Source organism: Manacus vitellinus, unplaced genomic scaffold (assembly GCF_001715985.3).
Source record: "Manacus vitellinus isolate BGI_N305 unplaced genomic scaffold, ASM171598v3 scaffold_1_pilon, whole genome shotgun sequence".
NCBI classification, from domain to species: domain Eukaryota; kingdom Metazoa; phylum Chordata; class Aves; order Passeriformes; family Pipridae; genus Manacus; species Manacus vitellinus.
Window position 1 is genome coordinate 21503910 of NW_021939396.1, and position 18835 is coordinate 21522744.

Here is an 18835-nt window from a genome sequence, read left to right on the forward strand (position 1 = left end):
TTGATGTAATTTTATTTTTTTTTAATCTTTGATCTACACAGTTTTGTATGAACACCATTGGGTCAAGAGCCAGATTGCCTAAATTCTGCTAAAGTTGTAGTTCAGATGATATTTGGGTGCCTATTTTGAGCATAACACAGATATTACATAAGATTAATGAAGAACCTTGCTATTTCACTTAAGATACAGACACGTGAAAATTCAAGCACATTACTACATTTAGAATATTTTTCCTTGAGCAAGGTCTGATTTAGAGCAAGCGTTTTGCAAGCTTTCTGGATCATGTTGTAAGATCTGAGTTGGGCTCCTTGTGTACTTGAACTCAATTTTGTCCCAAAACCTGAGTAAGAAAATATTGTCTTGGATTCTGAAGGAGAGAGAGTTGAATTTTAGCATGGTATAGCTTAAGTCACCAAGGGAAAAGCTGAAAATGCAATTTTACTGATCATATGTTCAAAGTTACAGCAAAAGTAAAGCCTGTTAATCTACTTGGTAGAGTGGCAAACCCAGGAAAATTTTTCAGCTAGTTAAAGTAGGTGAGTGCTGTCTGCAGATGAATTCAGTATGTATTTTATCAACAGCATATAACTTCATTGAGTCCTGCCCCTGATGATATCATATATCATATATTAAATTTTTTTCACTAGTAAACATTACCCAGTCTGGATGGTAATCATAAGTTGCCACACAGTTCTGAGGAAAATGAAGAAAAGATGTAACCTATATATAAGGCAAATGCTTGCTTTTCAGGTACCCACTGTGAGAGTTCTCATTTTCTTCTTCTGAAACATTTTAAAAAGTCAAATGGGGTTTCCAAGAGAATTTTGGTAGGAAGAACTTTGTTAATTGCAATATCTGGGCCTCAACAATCAAAATGTTTGCATTCTGTCCATTTCTCTGAGCCATTGAGGGTGACTTCAGCTGCTATCCATGGCAACCAGAAAGATGGAAGTCTGCAATGGTACAGAGACAGCAGGGCAAGAAGGGCTGATCTGAGCCTGTATGTCCAGCCATGCACACCAGTGAGTTATTTGCCTTTTTGACATGCCTTGAGAATATGAAGTGATTCTTAGAATTAGGTACAAAACCAGTCAAGACTAATCCTCAAAAATCTGGAAATGAAACACAGCAAAATCAACAGGGGAGTGTGGGAAAAAAGTGCAAGCTCTTTACAAAGTCCTTCAAACCCTTCATTCTGTTTCAGTTCCCCTGGTTTTATATGTATATGATGAAGTTCACAAATAGTGAACTGTGAACAGAACCATGCAATTCATGTATCATCAGTCCATCACTAACACTGAGGATGGCCCTTTTTACCACCAGTGAGAAATAAACACTTTGTGATTACATCTTTGTTTGGGTCTTTACTGAATTTGCTTTTAACCAGCAACATGTTCCTGGAATTACGGAAAGTGGCAGCTGATTACAAAGGATTCATGTAAGAAAACAGTATGTGTTTTCAAAATATCTGTCTCTTAATTTCTTTTTTGAGGCTATATAATGTACCATGTACAAATTAGGATCACGTAAGTGTCAAGCAGGTGGCTAGCTACAGGAAGAGACACTCAAAACAGCAAAGAAAAAAGATCACTTCTTAAGTAGAACGTTCTTGTGGATGTAGCAAAAGGATAATGTTTTTAGGGGTATGATGAGATAGAGCATATTATCTATTCACTTCTTCAGGAAAAAAGATTAGATTTAGCCTTGAACCCTATATCCTTATCTTTTATTTAAGTGATTTTATGTGATAAAAATGGAGAATCATAAGGTAATTGACAACTACTGACCAACTGTAACATACCTGCTTTACATGACAGTAGTTTGAACCACAACAGACATCTTAGCAAAAAAAAAAAAAAGTGTCCTGTCTTTTTTTGCGAAAAAAAGTAGAGAAAGAAAAGATTGATATAGCTTTACTTTCAAGCTACTGTAGGAAATCTGAAAAACCCACTGTAACTATAAGGAACCTGCATTCCACTTTTTTTAAGATACCAAGTACCTGCTGATCCAGCACTCCAGGAGTCAATGGACACTTTCATTTCAGTGAGCACTGGGCCCAGGAAGGGCCGTCTCTTCTAATTATATAATTAAGACTGGTGCTTCAACTGATAGACTCCAATTTCCATATGCATTGCAAACTCTGCTTGATTAATTACAGTACAGTGTGGTTTATAAAACCTATAGGTTAGTATTGGATTAGTATTATGTATACATTCCACAGTTCCAATCACAAGGCTGTCAGATACAAACTTTTAAAGTGATTTAAAAATTATGGCTTGATTTCTCTGCAGACTAATAAAGACACTTAGTAGTACAACAACATTATGGTCTTGTTTATAAGCACTTCAAACCTTGCATGTCAATAAATCAAAAGCTGAATTCCTCCACTGATAAAAACCATAAAATTTTTATTGCTCTAACAACCATTTTAATGTATTTATTTCAAAATTTTTTCTTTAATTAGATCTCAATTTTTCTTGTTTGCAACAGAAAGTAACAAAATGTCTGTCTAGGCCTTTGAGAAACCTGTCTTGCTTCTGCTTGTCTAACCAGTGCTAATATTTTTGCTATCTCTAAATATTTTATTACAGTCAATACAGACAAAGGCAGGATAATAAGCAAGAGCTGCAAGAACTACAGTCAAGGGAGACATGAACCTCAAAACACATTCCCATCAAGAGGAGAAGACAATTTCCATCCCAGCACAGGTATCATACCAAATTGAAAAGAAATAAATAACTTAGACCATCATGATTTGTACAAATTCCACCTCAGCTTCTATTCTGATCCAAGTAGTAGTAAAGACTTCAGAACAAACATTGAAACAAAAAATAATTAAAGATGTTGCAAAACATGAACAGGTGATAAATGTAGGGTTAGTTTCTCAGCATGAAGTTTTGCTCATCTAACCTGGGTTTGTTTTGGGTTTTTTTTGTTTAGGAAAAGGAAATGCAGTAGACCTAATTTGTCTGCATTTCAGAAAAGCACTGCCACAGAGGAAATTTATAATTGAAAAAGGAACTAGCAGAAGGAATGTGAGCTACCTAGGGACCTAGCTCATGGCCAAAAAAGATATCATATGTTAGGTGTATGTAGACATCTCAAACACAATCAGGGATCACATCTTGAAACTTTCACAGCTTGTGACCCTACCTGGTCTCAGAACCCCTGAGACAAAGCTGTATTTCCTCAAACATTTACCTCCCTTCTTTTCTCAGACATCTCTTTTGTAGCTCATCCTCTGGCTGCTCATGTAAAATGAACTGGTCCTGGCTCCACTGGGACTGTGCTGCTGGTTCAGCCTCTTGTAAAGGGCCACAGATAAGGCAGCTCACATCTAAATGTTGCTGCTCCACAGCTGCACAGTGGCAATTGTGGAACCACATGTCTTCTATTGCTTGGTGCTAACAAGAGTGCAACAGTTACAGAGGAGTTTTTCTGAGCTTCTCTTTTTCACAGGGGGTCTACTTTTCAAGGCCCCTGGAGTGTTTACAGTGTCTGTTCAGGGTAATGACACATTACCTTTATTTGAATTTTATTTGTTCAAACTACTGTGTCAGAACTTTTTAACCAGGCTGAAAAACTGAATTGCAAAGAGAGGTAAAAGCAGCCAAAGATAGCGATGTACTATGTTGTGCTTTGGGCTTTTTTCCCCCTGACAATTCAGATGATAAATCATCATGGCTAGGCTTCGCGAACCAAGATTTGGGAGATGATAAAAAACCACAAAGAAAAAATATATTTGAAACAGAAACCAGCAAGATCCGGAGATGAACATGTCCCACATACACCTTGAGTAAATATTTGTATTTAAAAGGGAAACATAAACATTAAAAATAAGCAAACTTCAGTATTTTTTGATAAATAAATCCCCAAAACTACTGTATCAAATAGTCTGGTTCTTTAAAAGCATTTTGAACTTCTATAGTTGCTTTTTCCTTATGAGAAGCAAAGCAGCAGGATCTCACAATAGCAGGAAATTTAAGCTGGCCTGTGCAACTGATATAGCTAATTTCATCCTTGTCTCTAATGCAATGAGGGACATGAAACTCATTCAATTTTTCTAATGATTTGATGGGGAAAAGACTTTATAAACTCACAAAATATAAGTATTTGTAACTAACTGCCAGCTGTTGCCTTTGTTCCTTTACTTTCACTGCCTTTGCTGCCCCAGGCGAGTGCATCTGATACTGCCAAGAATGATCACATTCATATAAATAGTATCCATCTCCCAGAGTGTCCTACTAATTTATTGTTTATCTATTGGTCTTAATCTGGTGTACTGGTCATACACAAAACATAACTGAAAGGTAGTTGTCTGTCCAGTAACTTTTTCTCCATATGAGACCTTTTTGTGTACTCTTATTAGAATGATATCTGTATTTTGAAGAACACCTTGCCCATCCTGGCACTGAATGTTCTCAGATTTGATGCTAAAAGTCTACCCATGTCAGACCTCTGTCTCTAATTGCATGCTTGCCCCTGCTCTCATGAAGGGACCTCAATGGGGAGCATTGGAGAAGGAAACAGTTTCAATATTACATGGAAAAGATGGAATCTGAAAAAAATAAGTATAAACCCCTTCAAAAACCAGAAATATTTAGATACCTGGGCAAAGTTTATATTAAAACAGAAGCCTGTTAAAATTATTAGCAGGATGCACTTAAGTATTGTAATGGAACCCAGGTTCTGGGCTAAAAAACTGTGTGTGGCTCATCTCTGCCGTTGCTGGTCATGTTGACCTCAAAGAGCAAACAGAAGTACTCTGAAATGCCTGCAGAGAATCTGCTGAGCTGCAGCTCCCTCTCTCTGAGTAGCTTCACAGCGTCTCTGTCTCTGCTGGCTAGCAAACATCTCATGTAAGCCAGGTAGCCAGCCCTGCTGCAGCCCTGATTCATCTCCTTGATGTTTATTCAGCTTTATGAGTGACCCTGTGTCCTCCGCTCAAACCAATTAGTTAAGTCCAGCTCTGGCTACAAAGTACAAACATTTAATTACTTTCCAAAAACTCTCCTGCCTGAAAGGTTTGAATAATCTGCAAGAAAGAAAAAAAACTAATTTACTGCATTGAATTTCACAGAAGTGCTTCATTAAAATAAACTACTGTTGTAATTCATTGTCTAGGGTGTAGTCGTAGAACTGCTTTTTTGCTTTGAAATAACTTCATATTTACTGGCTGGGTGACAATGAGGCTTTCACTCCCATTGCTAGAGTATCCTCTTCTGCTGTAGGTAGATGCAGGCTGCAGGCAGAAGGTCACAGATCTGTCTTCCACACCCTGCTGAGCTATTTAGTTGAAAAACTGGCGACGCTGCAAAACCATTCTGGGTCAAACCCATGGGTGTGGAGACATCATCTACAAATACCAGAGTCTTTCTCTGAAAGAATGCTAATCCTGAATTATCAGAGCCAAGCCTCCCTTTAGATAGCTATGGCTGCTGTTTTGGATTTCTCAGAGCTGGGAACTGAGATATTGCTGGAACATCTCTGAAGCAACAGGTACTGAAATTTTGCAAGAAATGCTTTTTTGTGGTATCCGATTGCAGTTTCTGCAGCTAATAGAGGTAGATGAATGGGAAGGATATAACCTGGGTCCAGGGAAGCAGCATCTAAAGAGAGCAGCCTCTATGGAGAGAACATCTATGAAGAGCAGTCTTTAAAGATGTAACTTAGCCCCAGAGGAGCAGCTTGGAGTCTTCTATCTAACTAGATAGTTTGGCAGGAATTTAATCAATACTTCTTTTGGTTTAGAAATACAAATCTGTAGATGTCTTTGCCTTACAACAAGTAACACCAAGGCATCATCCACTCCAGTGATAAACTGTGAAACAGAGCTGGTCTAACAGCTAATATAACAGGTTACAGGCACAATTATATTTCCTCCAGACCATAGCAGAGGAAAATGAAAGAGCACATAAGCCAACCAATATTGTAGCAGTGAACCCGTCAATGCAATGGCATCTCTGTGCTGCTTAAAGGACGTACACGAACGTTGCCCTCCTATGTTCTGTTCCTGTTGCTGCTCCTCTTTCCATTCTGTCCTTAGCAGTAGCCATATCTTCCATCTTGCACATTCCAAGCATCAGTGTGCAGCCTTGCTGATACTAGCAAAAATCTGTCAAAATTGTCCATGGTGTCCCTAGCTGCTACACTTTGGCCAACAGAGTAGCAGTGAGGAATGCCCTATTATGAAAGCACAGTATTTGGAATCTGTTTGGAACTTGTTGACCAGTTATCATTTCCTCTGCTTCCTTGCCAAGCTTTTCTCTGGCTGTAAATTGATCTGACATGGCCTTTGCTAACATATCAAGTCTGGATTGTTTTTACCAACCAGATGTTTTCCCAAAGTACAGACAGTCTTAACACCTAAAATAATGGTTGTTAATAATTGTTCTAGAAAATTTAATGTACTTACAAGCATGAGTGCCACACTGTTGGGTCGCCACTACAAATTCCTCTTCGCTTTCTCCAATACGATGTATAGATGAGTGTACAATGAAGGGAAACCACATTGTTTAATCGGGAATAAAAGAATCAGGCACAGATGAGTGAAATGGCCTTTGTGCCTTAGCATGTGTAGGATTTGTGAAGCCTCCAATGTCTTGTAACAGATTTTTGTTTTTTAAAAGAGGTTTCCACAAAAGACCTACTTATATTTCTGATACTATCAAATTCAATACTATTAGATTCCTGCTTGCTGGTTTTGGCCCCATATTTACGATGTTCCAACATTCCCTGAAAATATTTTCTTTCCAATCCTAAATTACTAAAAATTATTAATAAAACAGCTATATTAGAGTTTCAGATTTGAAAACAGGAGAGAACTCCAGTAAGCACATGCTCCTAATATCTGGGAGAAAGGAAAAAAATGCAAGGAATATTGGAAAAAGCAGTTAGGAGCAAGCAGTTCCCAAAGCACAGAAACTTAAGAAGCCAAGTTTTTAATGGGTTTCTGTGTCACAGATGACTATTAAAAATGAATTATAAAAAAGCTGTGGTGTGAGTTCCTCAGGATTAGACATGGAAGTGGAGAATGAATTCAACATCTGAGGATAAAAAACCTTCAGCTGGAGTTCGTGTCTCTTCACGTAACCCACAGAATCTCTTTTTTCTTTGGGAATGGGGGAATTCATCTCTCAAGGGAATCCTCTGATACATCACCAGAACTGAACTTATATTACATTATCTGTTACCTCCTACCCAGTTATTTACCGTGTCTGCAAGAATGCCATGGTTTTGATACCATAACCGTCCTGCCTTCTTTAACTCATATTGGACAAAATCCAAGAGGAGTCCTGGCAGGACAAGTTGTACTTGCACTTATGCACGTATGGGGTGTGTGAAGAAGTCTTGATGCTTTATTAAGACAAGCTGAAGTCTAAAGCAAATTCATGTGAATTAGCAAAACATTATCCCTATTATGATGTGGAGAAAAAGAAGTCTCAGCTTTCGGCATAGCTCAGTTTAGCCCTGTTCTGTATCACACGCAGATCTAGAAAACTGCCTGCAGTTCTGGACAATGAACTAACACCTTGAATTATCTCTTGGTCTTACTGTGCAATAAATTACGGAATTTACTGTCCTTTTCTTCATTTATACAATATAGAGGGAAAGCTGGTGAACGGACTGGTGAGTGGACTGAAAAACTGTTGCTTAGGTCCTCTACAGAGAAAATCCTGCCATGACAGATTGATTGGACAGGATTTTGTGTATGTTTGTGTTTGGAAGACCATCAAAAATTATTTCCATAGTCTTGAGGAAACACCCTTTTATTGTAGAGAAGTTTGTATACACAGATGCAATGTATTTACAACCAGCTTTTCTCAAACAGATGACTGTTTGAAATCCTTCACAAATCTGTCAAGAATGAAAGAAAATGAAGCTCAGAAGCCCAGCCAGCCAGCCCAACCCCCAAATTCAGATTAATTCCCAAAGATATCTGTAAAGAGAGTACATGGAGTTATTCAGAAGAAAAAAATAGGACTGTGATAAAGATCAGTGGAGGGACTTCAGGACTGGTTCATTCAAATGCATTGCTTAGTTTGATCTCAGAGTAGATGAACCCTGAACTAAAATTCCAAGAAGGAGATGGGGACCTGCCTTTTCCCAGGGATGGGAAGAGACAGGCAGAAAGAGTCTGTCCTTTCCTTCCCTGGCTTCTGCAAAAACAGGTCATAGCTGCAATCTCTGTAAAAAGAAGTTGTCAGTCCTGTGTTCTCCTGGAAAATTCTTTTCCAGAAAAAGGCAGGAAAAGTTCTATATTTCTTCAGTCTGCAGAATGGAGTCAATGCACTGAGGGTTAAAATGGGTGTCCTCCTTAGGAAGGGCGTAGACTTGTGTGCCAGCCCAGCCACAGGAGAGATGGCACCTCGGTGTCTTCTGGTGCCCCTCCAAATTGTGGCTCAGCTCTGCACTGCCCTTTACCTGGCGCGTTGTGCAATGGCATCATTTTAGCTTCAACCTGTTCAATCGCCCCAAATGCAGAGGAGACAACACAGCGGGAAACAATGAGAGGTAGAGACACACATTATACTCCCTTTTCCTTTTCAATTAAAAGTAGAACCTTCATCAGCAACAAAAAGTTACATGTGCAGGAGGCACTTCTCTGGAGAAGAAATAAATACCTCACAAAAGCACTCATGGATGGATGAGTCCCACGACAAAGATTCTCAGCACAAACCAGTTCAGTCATAAAAGAGATCTAAAATCCCCACACTGATGTATATGATAAACATGTAAAACGTATCTGCTAATGCTCCAGGAAGTTACATGCATAAGTTCCCCACACATTAGGAACATTTATCTTAGAATCTGCATAATTTAATTTACACTCAGCAGAACATTGCAATATTTACAGGCACATTCCAATGGGGAAAAATTTGCATATTGAGTGCAAAAGTCACAGCTTTGTCACCTAACCATGTGATTTTAAAGGCAGGGATTTTGTGACCTCAAAGTGCTCTTTGTGAAGTTAGTGGAGAGGAAAAAGGTGAGTAGGCAGGAAAAGAAAGTTATCAGAATTTGCTAAGAACTCTTTTTTTCTGAAAATCAGAATGGTTACAGGCTGGTACAAAGTGAGTCCATGTAGACCACAGGTTCTGGCTTGTTACACACCACAGAGCACTTTCTCTACCTCCATTTCCCATACTTATCCTTCCCAATTAAATTTGTTTCCCATTAGCCAGGTTGATGAGAATAGTGATTAAGACTCATCCTTCTTGCAATCATCATCCTTCACAGCATAGTAACTTCATAAATTCTTGTAAAACAGGAATGAACTGGAATGTTGCTTTTTTGGACTTGGTCTGTATTCTGAAGGTGAAAGTGGGCATCTGAGAAACACATTTGTAATGCTTTGGAAGTTTTTCAAATAAAAAAAATAAAGTTACACTCTGACTCTGATTGAGAATGCAAAGTTCTATGTTCTCTAGCACTGCATGTCAGACATGGTGGAAAAAGCTATTCAGTGACTACTGTAACCTTAGCGCTACCCAGAATTGTTCTGAAACCAGTTCACTAGTTTCTGAAACACTACTGTAGTTGCAGTAAGTTATTAAAACTATCTACAGAATAATAATCATACAATTTAGGTTTCAATATGTCAGCAAAACAGCAGTGTATAACCCACAGAGGTTATATCCTGGAAGTGAAATTATCAAACTATTGCTCCAATGTCTGAGAAGTAAAGCTATACTCCCTAGGGACACAGCACTCTCACTTATGCTGACACATAAGGTGGTGGTGGATCTTTAGCAGCTCCATTCACAGGATCATCATATGGTGGCAACAGGACCTGCAGGAAAGGAAAAAAAAGTTTATATTTTTAAAACAGAAGTCAGATGACAAAATTTATAGAAAAGAAAACCCTTATGGCCTTGTTCCTACCCCTGCCACCAAACAAACAAACACCCCAAAAGAGTAAAATATTAAGTAGGAGCAGAATAGTTGGGAAACGAAACAATATTAGCTTGAAGTTCGTCCTTTTCAATTTGTATGCTTGTTTTTATCATGAGAACAGGATTTCTTCTCATTTCTTATTAACCCCAGTGACAGCTTGATTTCAGCCATTCACTGCTGGTACCTGAATTTGTTCAATCTGGCAGTGATAGTAGCTGCTTGTGCTGCAGCTCTCCTCTGTCAAGAGTGCTAAACCTTGTATCCTGGAGGAGTGCTCAAACTGCTTAGCCAGAGAGAGAAAAGACCCAAAAACCTCTCTTTCTGAGCCCTCTCTGGAATAGCTAATAATTATTTTGGAGTGGGGAGAAAGAAAGTAAATGGAGAACAAATTACCCAATGTCTAGATAAATCTCCAGTTTTGTGCTTCTGGAGTACTCAGCCACGAGAAGGAAGATCTACACTCCCAAAAGTATTTCAGGGAATACTTAAACATCTGATAGCAATTAGGACAGCTTTAATCATAGATCATCCCCATTCACTGGAGTCCAGGCTGCTTCCTAGGACATGGGAGATGCAAGTTCAGGGCAGAGAATAGATTTGAACCAAGATTTATACTTGCTTAGGCAAGCATGTTTAGTTACTGTGCAATTTTTAATGGCACCGACACTGGCATTAATTAGCTTGCATGTGAAAAGGAAAGGAGCACTTGGTCTGTGAATCCCAGCAAGGACTGTAGATAAAACAGATGTCTGAAAGAAGAATGAGTGTACATTCCCTAAAGTATCTCAATACTGTACAAGAATACCACTGAAGTGCACTGTAGGAGATACTTTATGCAGCTGCAGATCAATTATTCATGATGGAATTTCCAAATTTATCAGCATCGCTTCTTGGTCATTAAAGAGCACGTAAAGCTGATTGTCTAAATACACACAGGGAAAATCCTGATCTCAATAAAGCCAATGGAAGTTTTGCCATGACAGGATTTCACCAGTTCTTACAGACGTTGATAACCTGCCTTCTGCAAAGAAACATTCATAGTCATCCCTTTTAGACTTCAACCACAACATACAAAATCAGTAGGAATCTTTCTATAGATTTAAATAGACTTTGGATCAGGCTTTTATGGAATAGTTCCAAGGATGATTCAGACTCTACTCATATGAGTTTACTCATGTGTTCGAGTACATCTGTGCACGTTTGTTAGATTACAGAATGGCTGCCTTGGCATCTTCAGCCTTTAATCAAAAAAGTTTCATTATTTAGAAAAGGAAATTGTAAGAGCCATCATTCCTCATTAATACCATATGTTTGAGCTTGTAAATGCAATATTTTATGCACTACATAATCTAAAAAGCCTTGTATTTGTAAAGCGTTTAATAAATTATGTCACCTTTAAAGGGTGCAGGCAGCTTATGGCAGACTACTTATCCAGTGAAATTAGGACAGCACACAGAATTTCAAATAAATATTGTGATAAAAATCATAAATGTATTTTGCAACCAACCTCAGTAAATCACAGTGCTAAAGCATATAAACTGTAAAAAGCACTACAACTGAAATCCTCTCCCTAGTACTGATCATAAGTTTAATAATAGGGTTTCTAATAAAATCCGCATGTTACTAAAAAAAGCACAATTTTCTCAAAAATACTGAAACATGTCCATTAGTTTGTTACAATACAATATAATTAGTAATTAAATATTACCTACAGATTACTCTGAAAATGAATCAAGTTCACTTTGTGAAGATTTAGCTGTTTCACTGCACTCTTTTGATGCTAAGCCCCAACCTGCGGTTCATTCCTTTTAGGTTCAGAGTCTGTTTCATCAGGTGTGATAAGAAATGACAGCAGATGCAATCCAAAGAGCTGTCCATCTTTCAGCTGATAAAGATGGGCTGACAAATAAAGGACAATACCTCTCTCCATGCTCTGATCCTCTTTTAGATCAATGTGTCCTAAGACTGCTGTGGTTGCATCACTATTATTACTCGATCATTGAGCTTACTATCATTTGCAGTAGGTCTCCTGGCCCGGAGGATTACTGATATGAGTGATCTTCTCCATTCCTTTCACTCCTTATGAAACAAAATTTGTCCAAGAGAACAGACTCCTGGTGAGGCTTTTGCCTCTTGGGAGATGAGCACTCTTCTTCACTCTACAGACCCAAAACTCATACATGGGTCAATGGCCCCAAGGACTCTCAGAAGACAATTTCTCACTTACCAACAGTTCAAAAAGACGTGATGGAAGATAGGAATACCTGTAGAAGCCTGGACAGTAAGGAGTTAATGCACTGCTGTGCCTCAAACACTGATGACCAGTCAAGCGGGCAAATTCTAACAGGACTTGCGGGGAAAGGGGGGCTGTGTGAAAGGAGGGCAGCACCTTTCTGGAGACAATTTTTCTGTTCAGGTCCATGATGACCACACAACATACAGCGCAAGTACGAAAGCAGGGTCAAACAGTGGTCATATCCCTAGGGGGGGCACTGGACCACCAAGGATCCCAAAGCATCCCCCAAGTCTTTGGGAACTCTCATGAGAAAACTGCGTGTGCTCCTCAGTGTTGTATTAGACATGAAGAATCCCCTCCCCGGTGAGCGATTTAGGCATTTCCAGGCTAACTTGAATGTATGTAGTCTGAAGAACTTTTTGTTTTCCAGGCCCCCACCCCCAACAGATCAAGACTGTGACCATTACTCCAACCACAGACATACAAAGCACAACATTTAAGTCTCATTCCTGGATTCATGGATGGTTATATCTTTCCTTGCCACTATCTGCTCTTATCCTTTCCCTCTCTTTCTTTCTTTTCCTTATATATTTTCTTCGTGGTATTTTTATACTTTTATAGAGAAGAACCAAAAGGGACACATACCTCCTTTCTGCTGCAATTAAATTGTTTAAAAATAAATCTGCCTCTCATATACACTGGTCATTGAGTATCATCCCACTCTAATTCACCCCAAGGGATTTATCAAAAGGAACCTCAGTTACCCCTCATCAGAGACCAGTCGTAACAATACCTACAGGAATCCTTTTGGAGAAATCACTGGCTAAATCCTAAGGCATATGGATTTCTATAAAAATATTCAAAGAATGTGGGGTACGAACTGGGGATACTGCTAAAAGGGTTCAGAAGTTTCACAAGAAAATATCTACACTAGAAGGGTAAAAAGTATTTGCCAAATGTCTGTAAAGTTTGGGGTCACTTACTGCTGGCAAAAGTTATTTGTCTGAACAGTTCTGTCAGTGACAACTTTACAAGGCTTACTCCCTACACATTTTTGTGCTTCAATATTTAAATATCATTCCCTAACATGGACAGAACAGTGATAAAAAATAATCAGTGTATAATGAGCAGAATTCAAAATTACTACCTTTGCCCAGCAGTATTTGAGCTAAACAAAGAAAATATGGACAGAATGTTAAACATAGCTTAAGATGAATAAATGTGACAGACAAGAAGTGGAAGAAAACACTTGGAGTCTGTGGAATACACGGCACCAGCTTGGACATCAAATATCTCACGTCATCAGTATAGTAAAAGCCCTTCAAACTAATTTAACTGCTTTACTTTCAGCCTGTGGTTTTGTTACTGTTACTTAATCATCTGTCAACTCTAAGTCTAAATAATCAACTTTCAGTTTCCATGACAGACTGAATAACTCTTCAAGCACTCTGTAATTATAAATCCCACAACTCTGCCTCTGTAAGACTACCTTTTAATTATTTTTTTAAAAAACCCAGAGTTTCAGGCTCTTACTTTCCCTTGATAATTTTTCCATCTTTTCTCAATTAAATCTATTTTGGCAAAAGAGAGGAATATAATAAAACCTGCATTATCTCAGCTTTTATCTGTTTACTGTTAAAATGCCCAACAGTTTACAAAAATCTCGAAGAAAAGATAATTTCATTAGAATTTTAATCACTGAATTTATACCAAAGTAGCTGAGATGAAAATCTGGATCAGAATAGTTTACCCTTCTCTTTTGTTAATTTTAAATTTCAGCATGGCTAATCGAAGCAGATAGGAGCCTTGGAAATAAAACAGCATAGTTATTCAGGCAGTACATTATGCTCTCCAGACACATAAAATGGAAGCCAGTCACTGAGCCAAAGAGTGAATTCAGAAATTAGAAAAATAGACAGAAACTCACTATTCAGTCTTATCTACAAATCTCATTATAATGCATGCAGTCTAAACTAATTCACAAAGTACAAAAAATATATGCATATTTTAGGTACATGGTATCCTCAAGGCAGAATATCCACTGGGACAACTGACACATTTTGCTTCCTAGGCATAACATTTGAGCATTTCCTTGTTTCTTTGTTGTGAATTGAGAAAAATGTATGTTAGTTCCCTGAATGCTCTGGGATTAATGTTTGCAGAGTGTTTGAGATTGTCACCCACAAGTTACTATAAAAAGTAAGTATGAAGGACCCACATTTTTTTGGAACTCAGTGATCCCCATGTGAAGACATTCTGGCTTTTTATCAGTAGACCAGCAAGCAAGTCTGGAAGATTAGATAGTTGCAGGCTTCAGTCCTATAGGATGCCTAAAATCCAAAGGACAGAAGCTCCTGACTTCTTTCACAAGCCCTATAATTGCATTAATTGTGTTTAAGAACCATGTACCATTTTAACAACATCCTTTAATATGACATTATGCACTCTATTTGTACAGTTGTCTGGTGACAAAAGCATTGCACAAAGACTGTGACCAGAGCTCTAGGGGATCCCAAACCAAGAGGGGTGAAACCCACAGCTCCAATCTGCCATGTGAATGCTCCAGACATAAAGTTTTAATTAGTTTCCAGGGACAATTTTTTATCCTCCTGCTGCACAGTAAAGCCAAGCATACAAGAATCTGCAGGGAAAGAAAGAAAATAGGAGAAACTGTGGCTATGTAGCACCATGCTCAAGTGGAACAGGGAGTCCTGGGTGCTGGGCTTCGTTTCCAATACCATTTAAACATTTTGTGATGAGCAATCTTGTATAATATGCAGAAATAATCCATAATTGACCCATAAGAAATCCTGTTCCTGACTTAGCTAGTGTCATCTGAGTGGTTTGGATAATTGTATTACATAAACATGTCTCTATTACAAAGCACATGATACGGGATGACCTTCTCTGAATAAAATAATCACCAAACAAGTTTGCCAATGGCTGTAACATATTCACGTAACATAAGCATATGTCATTTCATATTTTTTACATCCTGGTTAATCTGGTTTTGGAGAATAAGTTTTTAAAGGCACTGTTTAGAAATATCTCTAAAAAGAAACATAGGCAAATATTTGTATATTAAACAGTTTGTAATTAAATCTTGTTTTAAACATGTTCTCTTGTTTGTTTTTTGGGGGAGGTATGTTGCATAATTTCAATAATCACTTTGCTGATTTCACATTTACTTGAACTTATAGGAAAAAAAATTATTCAGCATATGTACAAGATTTCTCATATTGCTGCAGTGATTCTTGTTTGAACTCAAGCTCTTAGATGATCTCTTTCTAGAGGAGAAAATGTTCTTGGTTCTGTATGAGTAAATTTAAATATTCCATTACTTGATTATTTCTGCATTTTTAAGGGTCTCACCCAAAACTCAGAGAAATGAACTCAACAGAAATCTTTCTGTGTCTTCAAAAAGGTTTGGATCACTTTTTCCCATATTCATTTATATTCTTCACTGGGTGGAACGGTAGAGTTGCCACAAAACGGCTTTGAGTTTGAACATTTTGTTTGTTTGAGCATTTTGTTTGTCTGCTATATGAAACATCTGTGAGTTCCCATTACAAAAAACCTTGCTGATGTCTTATGAGAAACAAACATTGTCAGACACAGCTCTAACATACTTTTCTCCAACACCTTCTAGAGCTGAGATGCACCTGATAATGCCAAAAAGCTATAGATCAAAAATGTCTACGGAGAGAACTGATAGTTTTAGGAAGCATTCAGGATATTTTCTCAAAATGCAGCTTTTCAGTAAAAACTCCAGCCCTTTATGCTGAAGGACTCCACATTACATCACAGAGCTGACAGGGACAGGTGACAATAAGCAGTTGTGTGGAATTGGGGTCATTACTACTTCAGTTTAATCCTGGTCCTGTTGCTGCCCTTTGGAGTTCTGACAAATCATTTGACCTTGCCTTAGAAGGATTTCCCATTTGTAAAACAGGCCTATTATTTGAAGCATCTTAAAAGAGACTGGAAAACTTAAGACATAGTTAAAACTCTCTTTGATAACACTAGCATATGACTGTACGAGATGGGTGCTTAATAGTGGAAATACTTACAAAACAAATATATATTTACAGAAATTTCAGCCTATGCCTGGAAGTGTTTACCCCAAGCTCTTCACCACAGCCTGTATGCACTGCACATCATTCTGGAGAAGTGACCTTTACATTTTAGACACCCAAATGTTAGGGAAGGCCCATGCGAATATGTGGGGAGGAAAAGAGGAGAGGGCAAAAGAAGCCTTTTCTTCCACACAGCTCACATATAAAGAGTCGGTGGGCTCAGGGCTCAGGCCTTACTCTTTGTTTACTTAAAACAGGAGGGAGAGTAACTACAAGGTGAACAGTGGTAGGCAGATGGGGAGTGTATGCTGGAGCCAGTGCTGAGCCATTTAAAAGGCCTGAACCACAAGTATTTCCTTTTCTGGCAGCCTCTGTCCAATGTGTGGCCCCTGGCTTGGTGATGGGACAAACACTGACACAGCTGCAGGCTGAAATACAGTCACCACATGCCTTTCCTAGTTCAGGATAAGTTTTCTCCTCTATGCAGAACAAGACCAATTCATCAGGTTCAGAGACAATTGAACTGAAAGACGAGGTTATAAGCTGCACATGCTTGGTTCCACCAGTTGTCTGCTCTGGGTTCATTTCATCTCTGTGATTCCAGCCATGACCAACCATCGACTTGTACCAATCTGATACCACTGTGCAGTTTGGAGAGGGTTAAACAGGGTATACCATCACATTGATTAATTTAGTGTTTAAGTCCCTGCTGTCCTGTCATTCACCCAGCCAAGAGGAGTGGAATTTCCTCCCACAGCTGCGGTGCTTTGAGGAGCCAGTAACCACAACCTAAACCACGTTCAGCTGCAGTGAAGGAAGCAGCCAGCCTACAAACAGCTCTGGAGAGAAGGCTGCCCACGACCACCTGTCTGGTTCACGACAGTCCCAACTGCTCTGGACCACGCAAATGTTATGAGGATCACCTGGGGAAAACAGAAGATGTCTGTGTGCATACATAGCTACAGCCAGCTGATTGCTTCACTCTGTATGCAGGGAAGGATGAGAATCATTCCCTCTTGGCAATGTTTTCTTGTCAAATTTGGCAATGTGGTTTCCTTCTGGGAAGTCTGAGATTACAAAGGAAAATGTAAAAATTAAGGTGTATTTTTTGCTTAAAAATTTCTGAACTACAGATCTTCTCAATTCAAGTTCCATTTTGGAGATTTGAGGCACCAAGTGGCAGCTATTTCCTTTAGTAATTTGTAGGACAGTTAGCTCTGGACTATATGTAAATATCACTGATTATATAAGCAATTTTGTATTTTATTTGAAAGGTCATTTCAAATAAATTTCAAATAAAATTTAAAAAAATTTAAGTATTAAGTCAAAATAAGCTTATTAATGTAGCACTTGTTTTATCTCCTGTACAAAATTTATTGGAAGTTACTATATATACTGATTTTATTGAGGCAGATCTTCAAAAGTTTCTAATATTTCTCTATGTAAGGAGAGAAGAAGTAGCATTTATGAAGAGTGTCTGAAGAAATGTGCTTTTTCTATAATGGGGTCTCAAGAGTTCATAAAATATAGAATATACTGAGTTGGAAGGAACCCACAAGTACCATCAAAGCCCAACTCCTGGCCTTGCACAGGACAGCCCCAAGAGTCACACCATGTGCCTGAGAGTGTTGTCCAAACTCTTCCTGAACTCTGGCAGCCTTGGTGCTATGACCACTTCCCTGGGGAGCCTGTTCCAGTGCCCAACCACCCTTTGGGTGAAGAACCTTTTCTTAATATCCAGCCTAAACCTTCCCTGACACAACTTCAGGCCATTCCCTCGGGTCCTGTCACTGGTCACCACAGAGAAGCCCCTCCTCTTCCCCTCCCAAGGAAGTTGTAACTGCAATGAGGTCTCCTCTCAGTCTCCTTTTCTACAGGCTGAACAGACCAAGTGACTTCAGCTTCTCCTTATACAGCTTTCCCTCTAGGCCCTTCACCATCTTCACAGCCCCACTTTGGATGCTCTCTAATAGCTTTATATCTCTTTTATATTGTGGTGCCCAAAACTGCACAGAGAACTCGAGGTGAGGCTGCCCCAGCGGGAGAAACGGGAAGTATTAAACCTAAATCCACGCAGACTTCAGTTTTCTCTTTAACCACTCAACATGAATCGACACTTTATACTGACTGTATGGAAAGACTGACAGGAGAACCGGGAGCTTTTTTCCAGCAGTGAGGAATAATAATAATTCTGTGGTAAGACGCAGTCAGATGTTACATACAAGACAAGCACTGGAGACAGAAGTAGGGATTAGCTTTCATCATGTTGCAGTTTAGCACTTGCATGTAGGGACAGCTCTCCTGGATCAGATAAAAGTTCCATCCAGGTCACAGTAATTAGTGATGGATGATAAAGAAACACAGGTGCAAGACAGAACGATGGAAGAAATTAAGAAAGAGCAGTGCAAGCACATATAGTTACAACTTGCCCAGAATATTCTCTAGACTGTTGGAAATTTGAACATCAAGGACTTGCTGAATTACTGTTCATTATAGGAATTTTTCTTCCACTGATTTTTCTAGCCTGTTTTTGAACCCATGCTGACTTCTAGCACCACAGTGTCCTGTGGCAAGCAGTTCTACAGCTCATCTAGATGTTAAATGAAGAAATACCTTCCTTGGTTTG

The 18835-nt window shown here is 38.8% G+C and overlaps 1 protein-coding gene across 1 annotated transcript in view; it reads right to left on the bottom strand.

Moving 5' to 3' along the window:
• Positions 1-8798: 8798 nt before the first annotated feature.
• LAPTM4B (lysosomal protein transmembrane 4 beta) overlaps positions 8799-18835 on the bottom strand; it is a 59233-nt gene continuing 49196 nt past the window's right edge. The window contains exon 7 of the mRNA XM_008924048.3: positions 8799-9793. Coding sequence (XP_008922296.2) covers positions 9719-9793 — 75 coding nt within the window. The 3' untranslated portion in view covers positions 8799-9718. The remainder of the gene's footprint in view (positions 9794-18835) is intronic.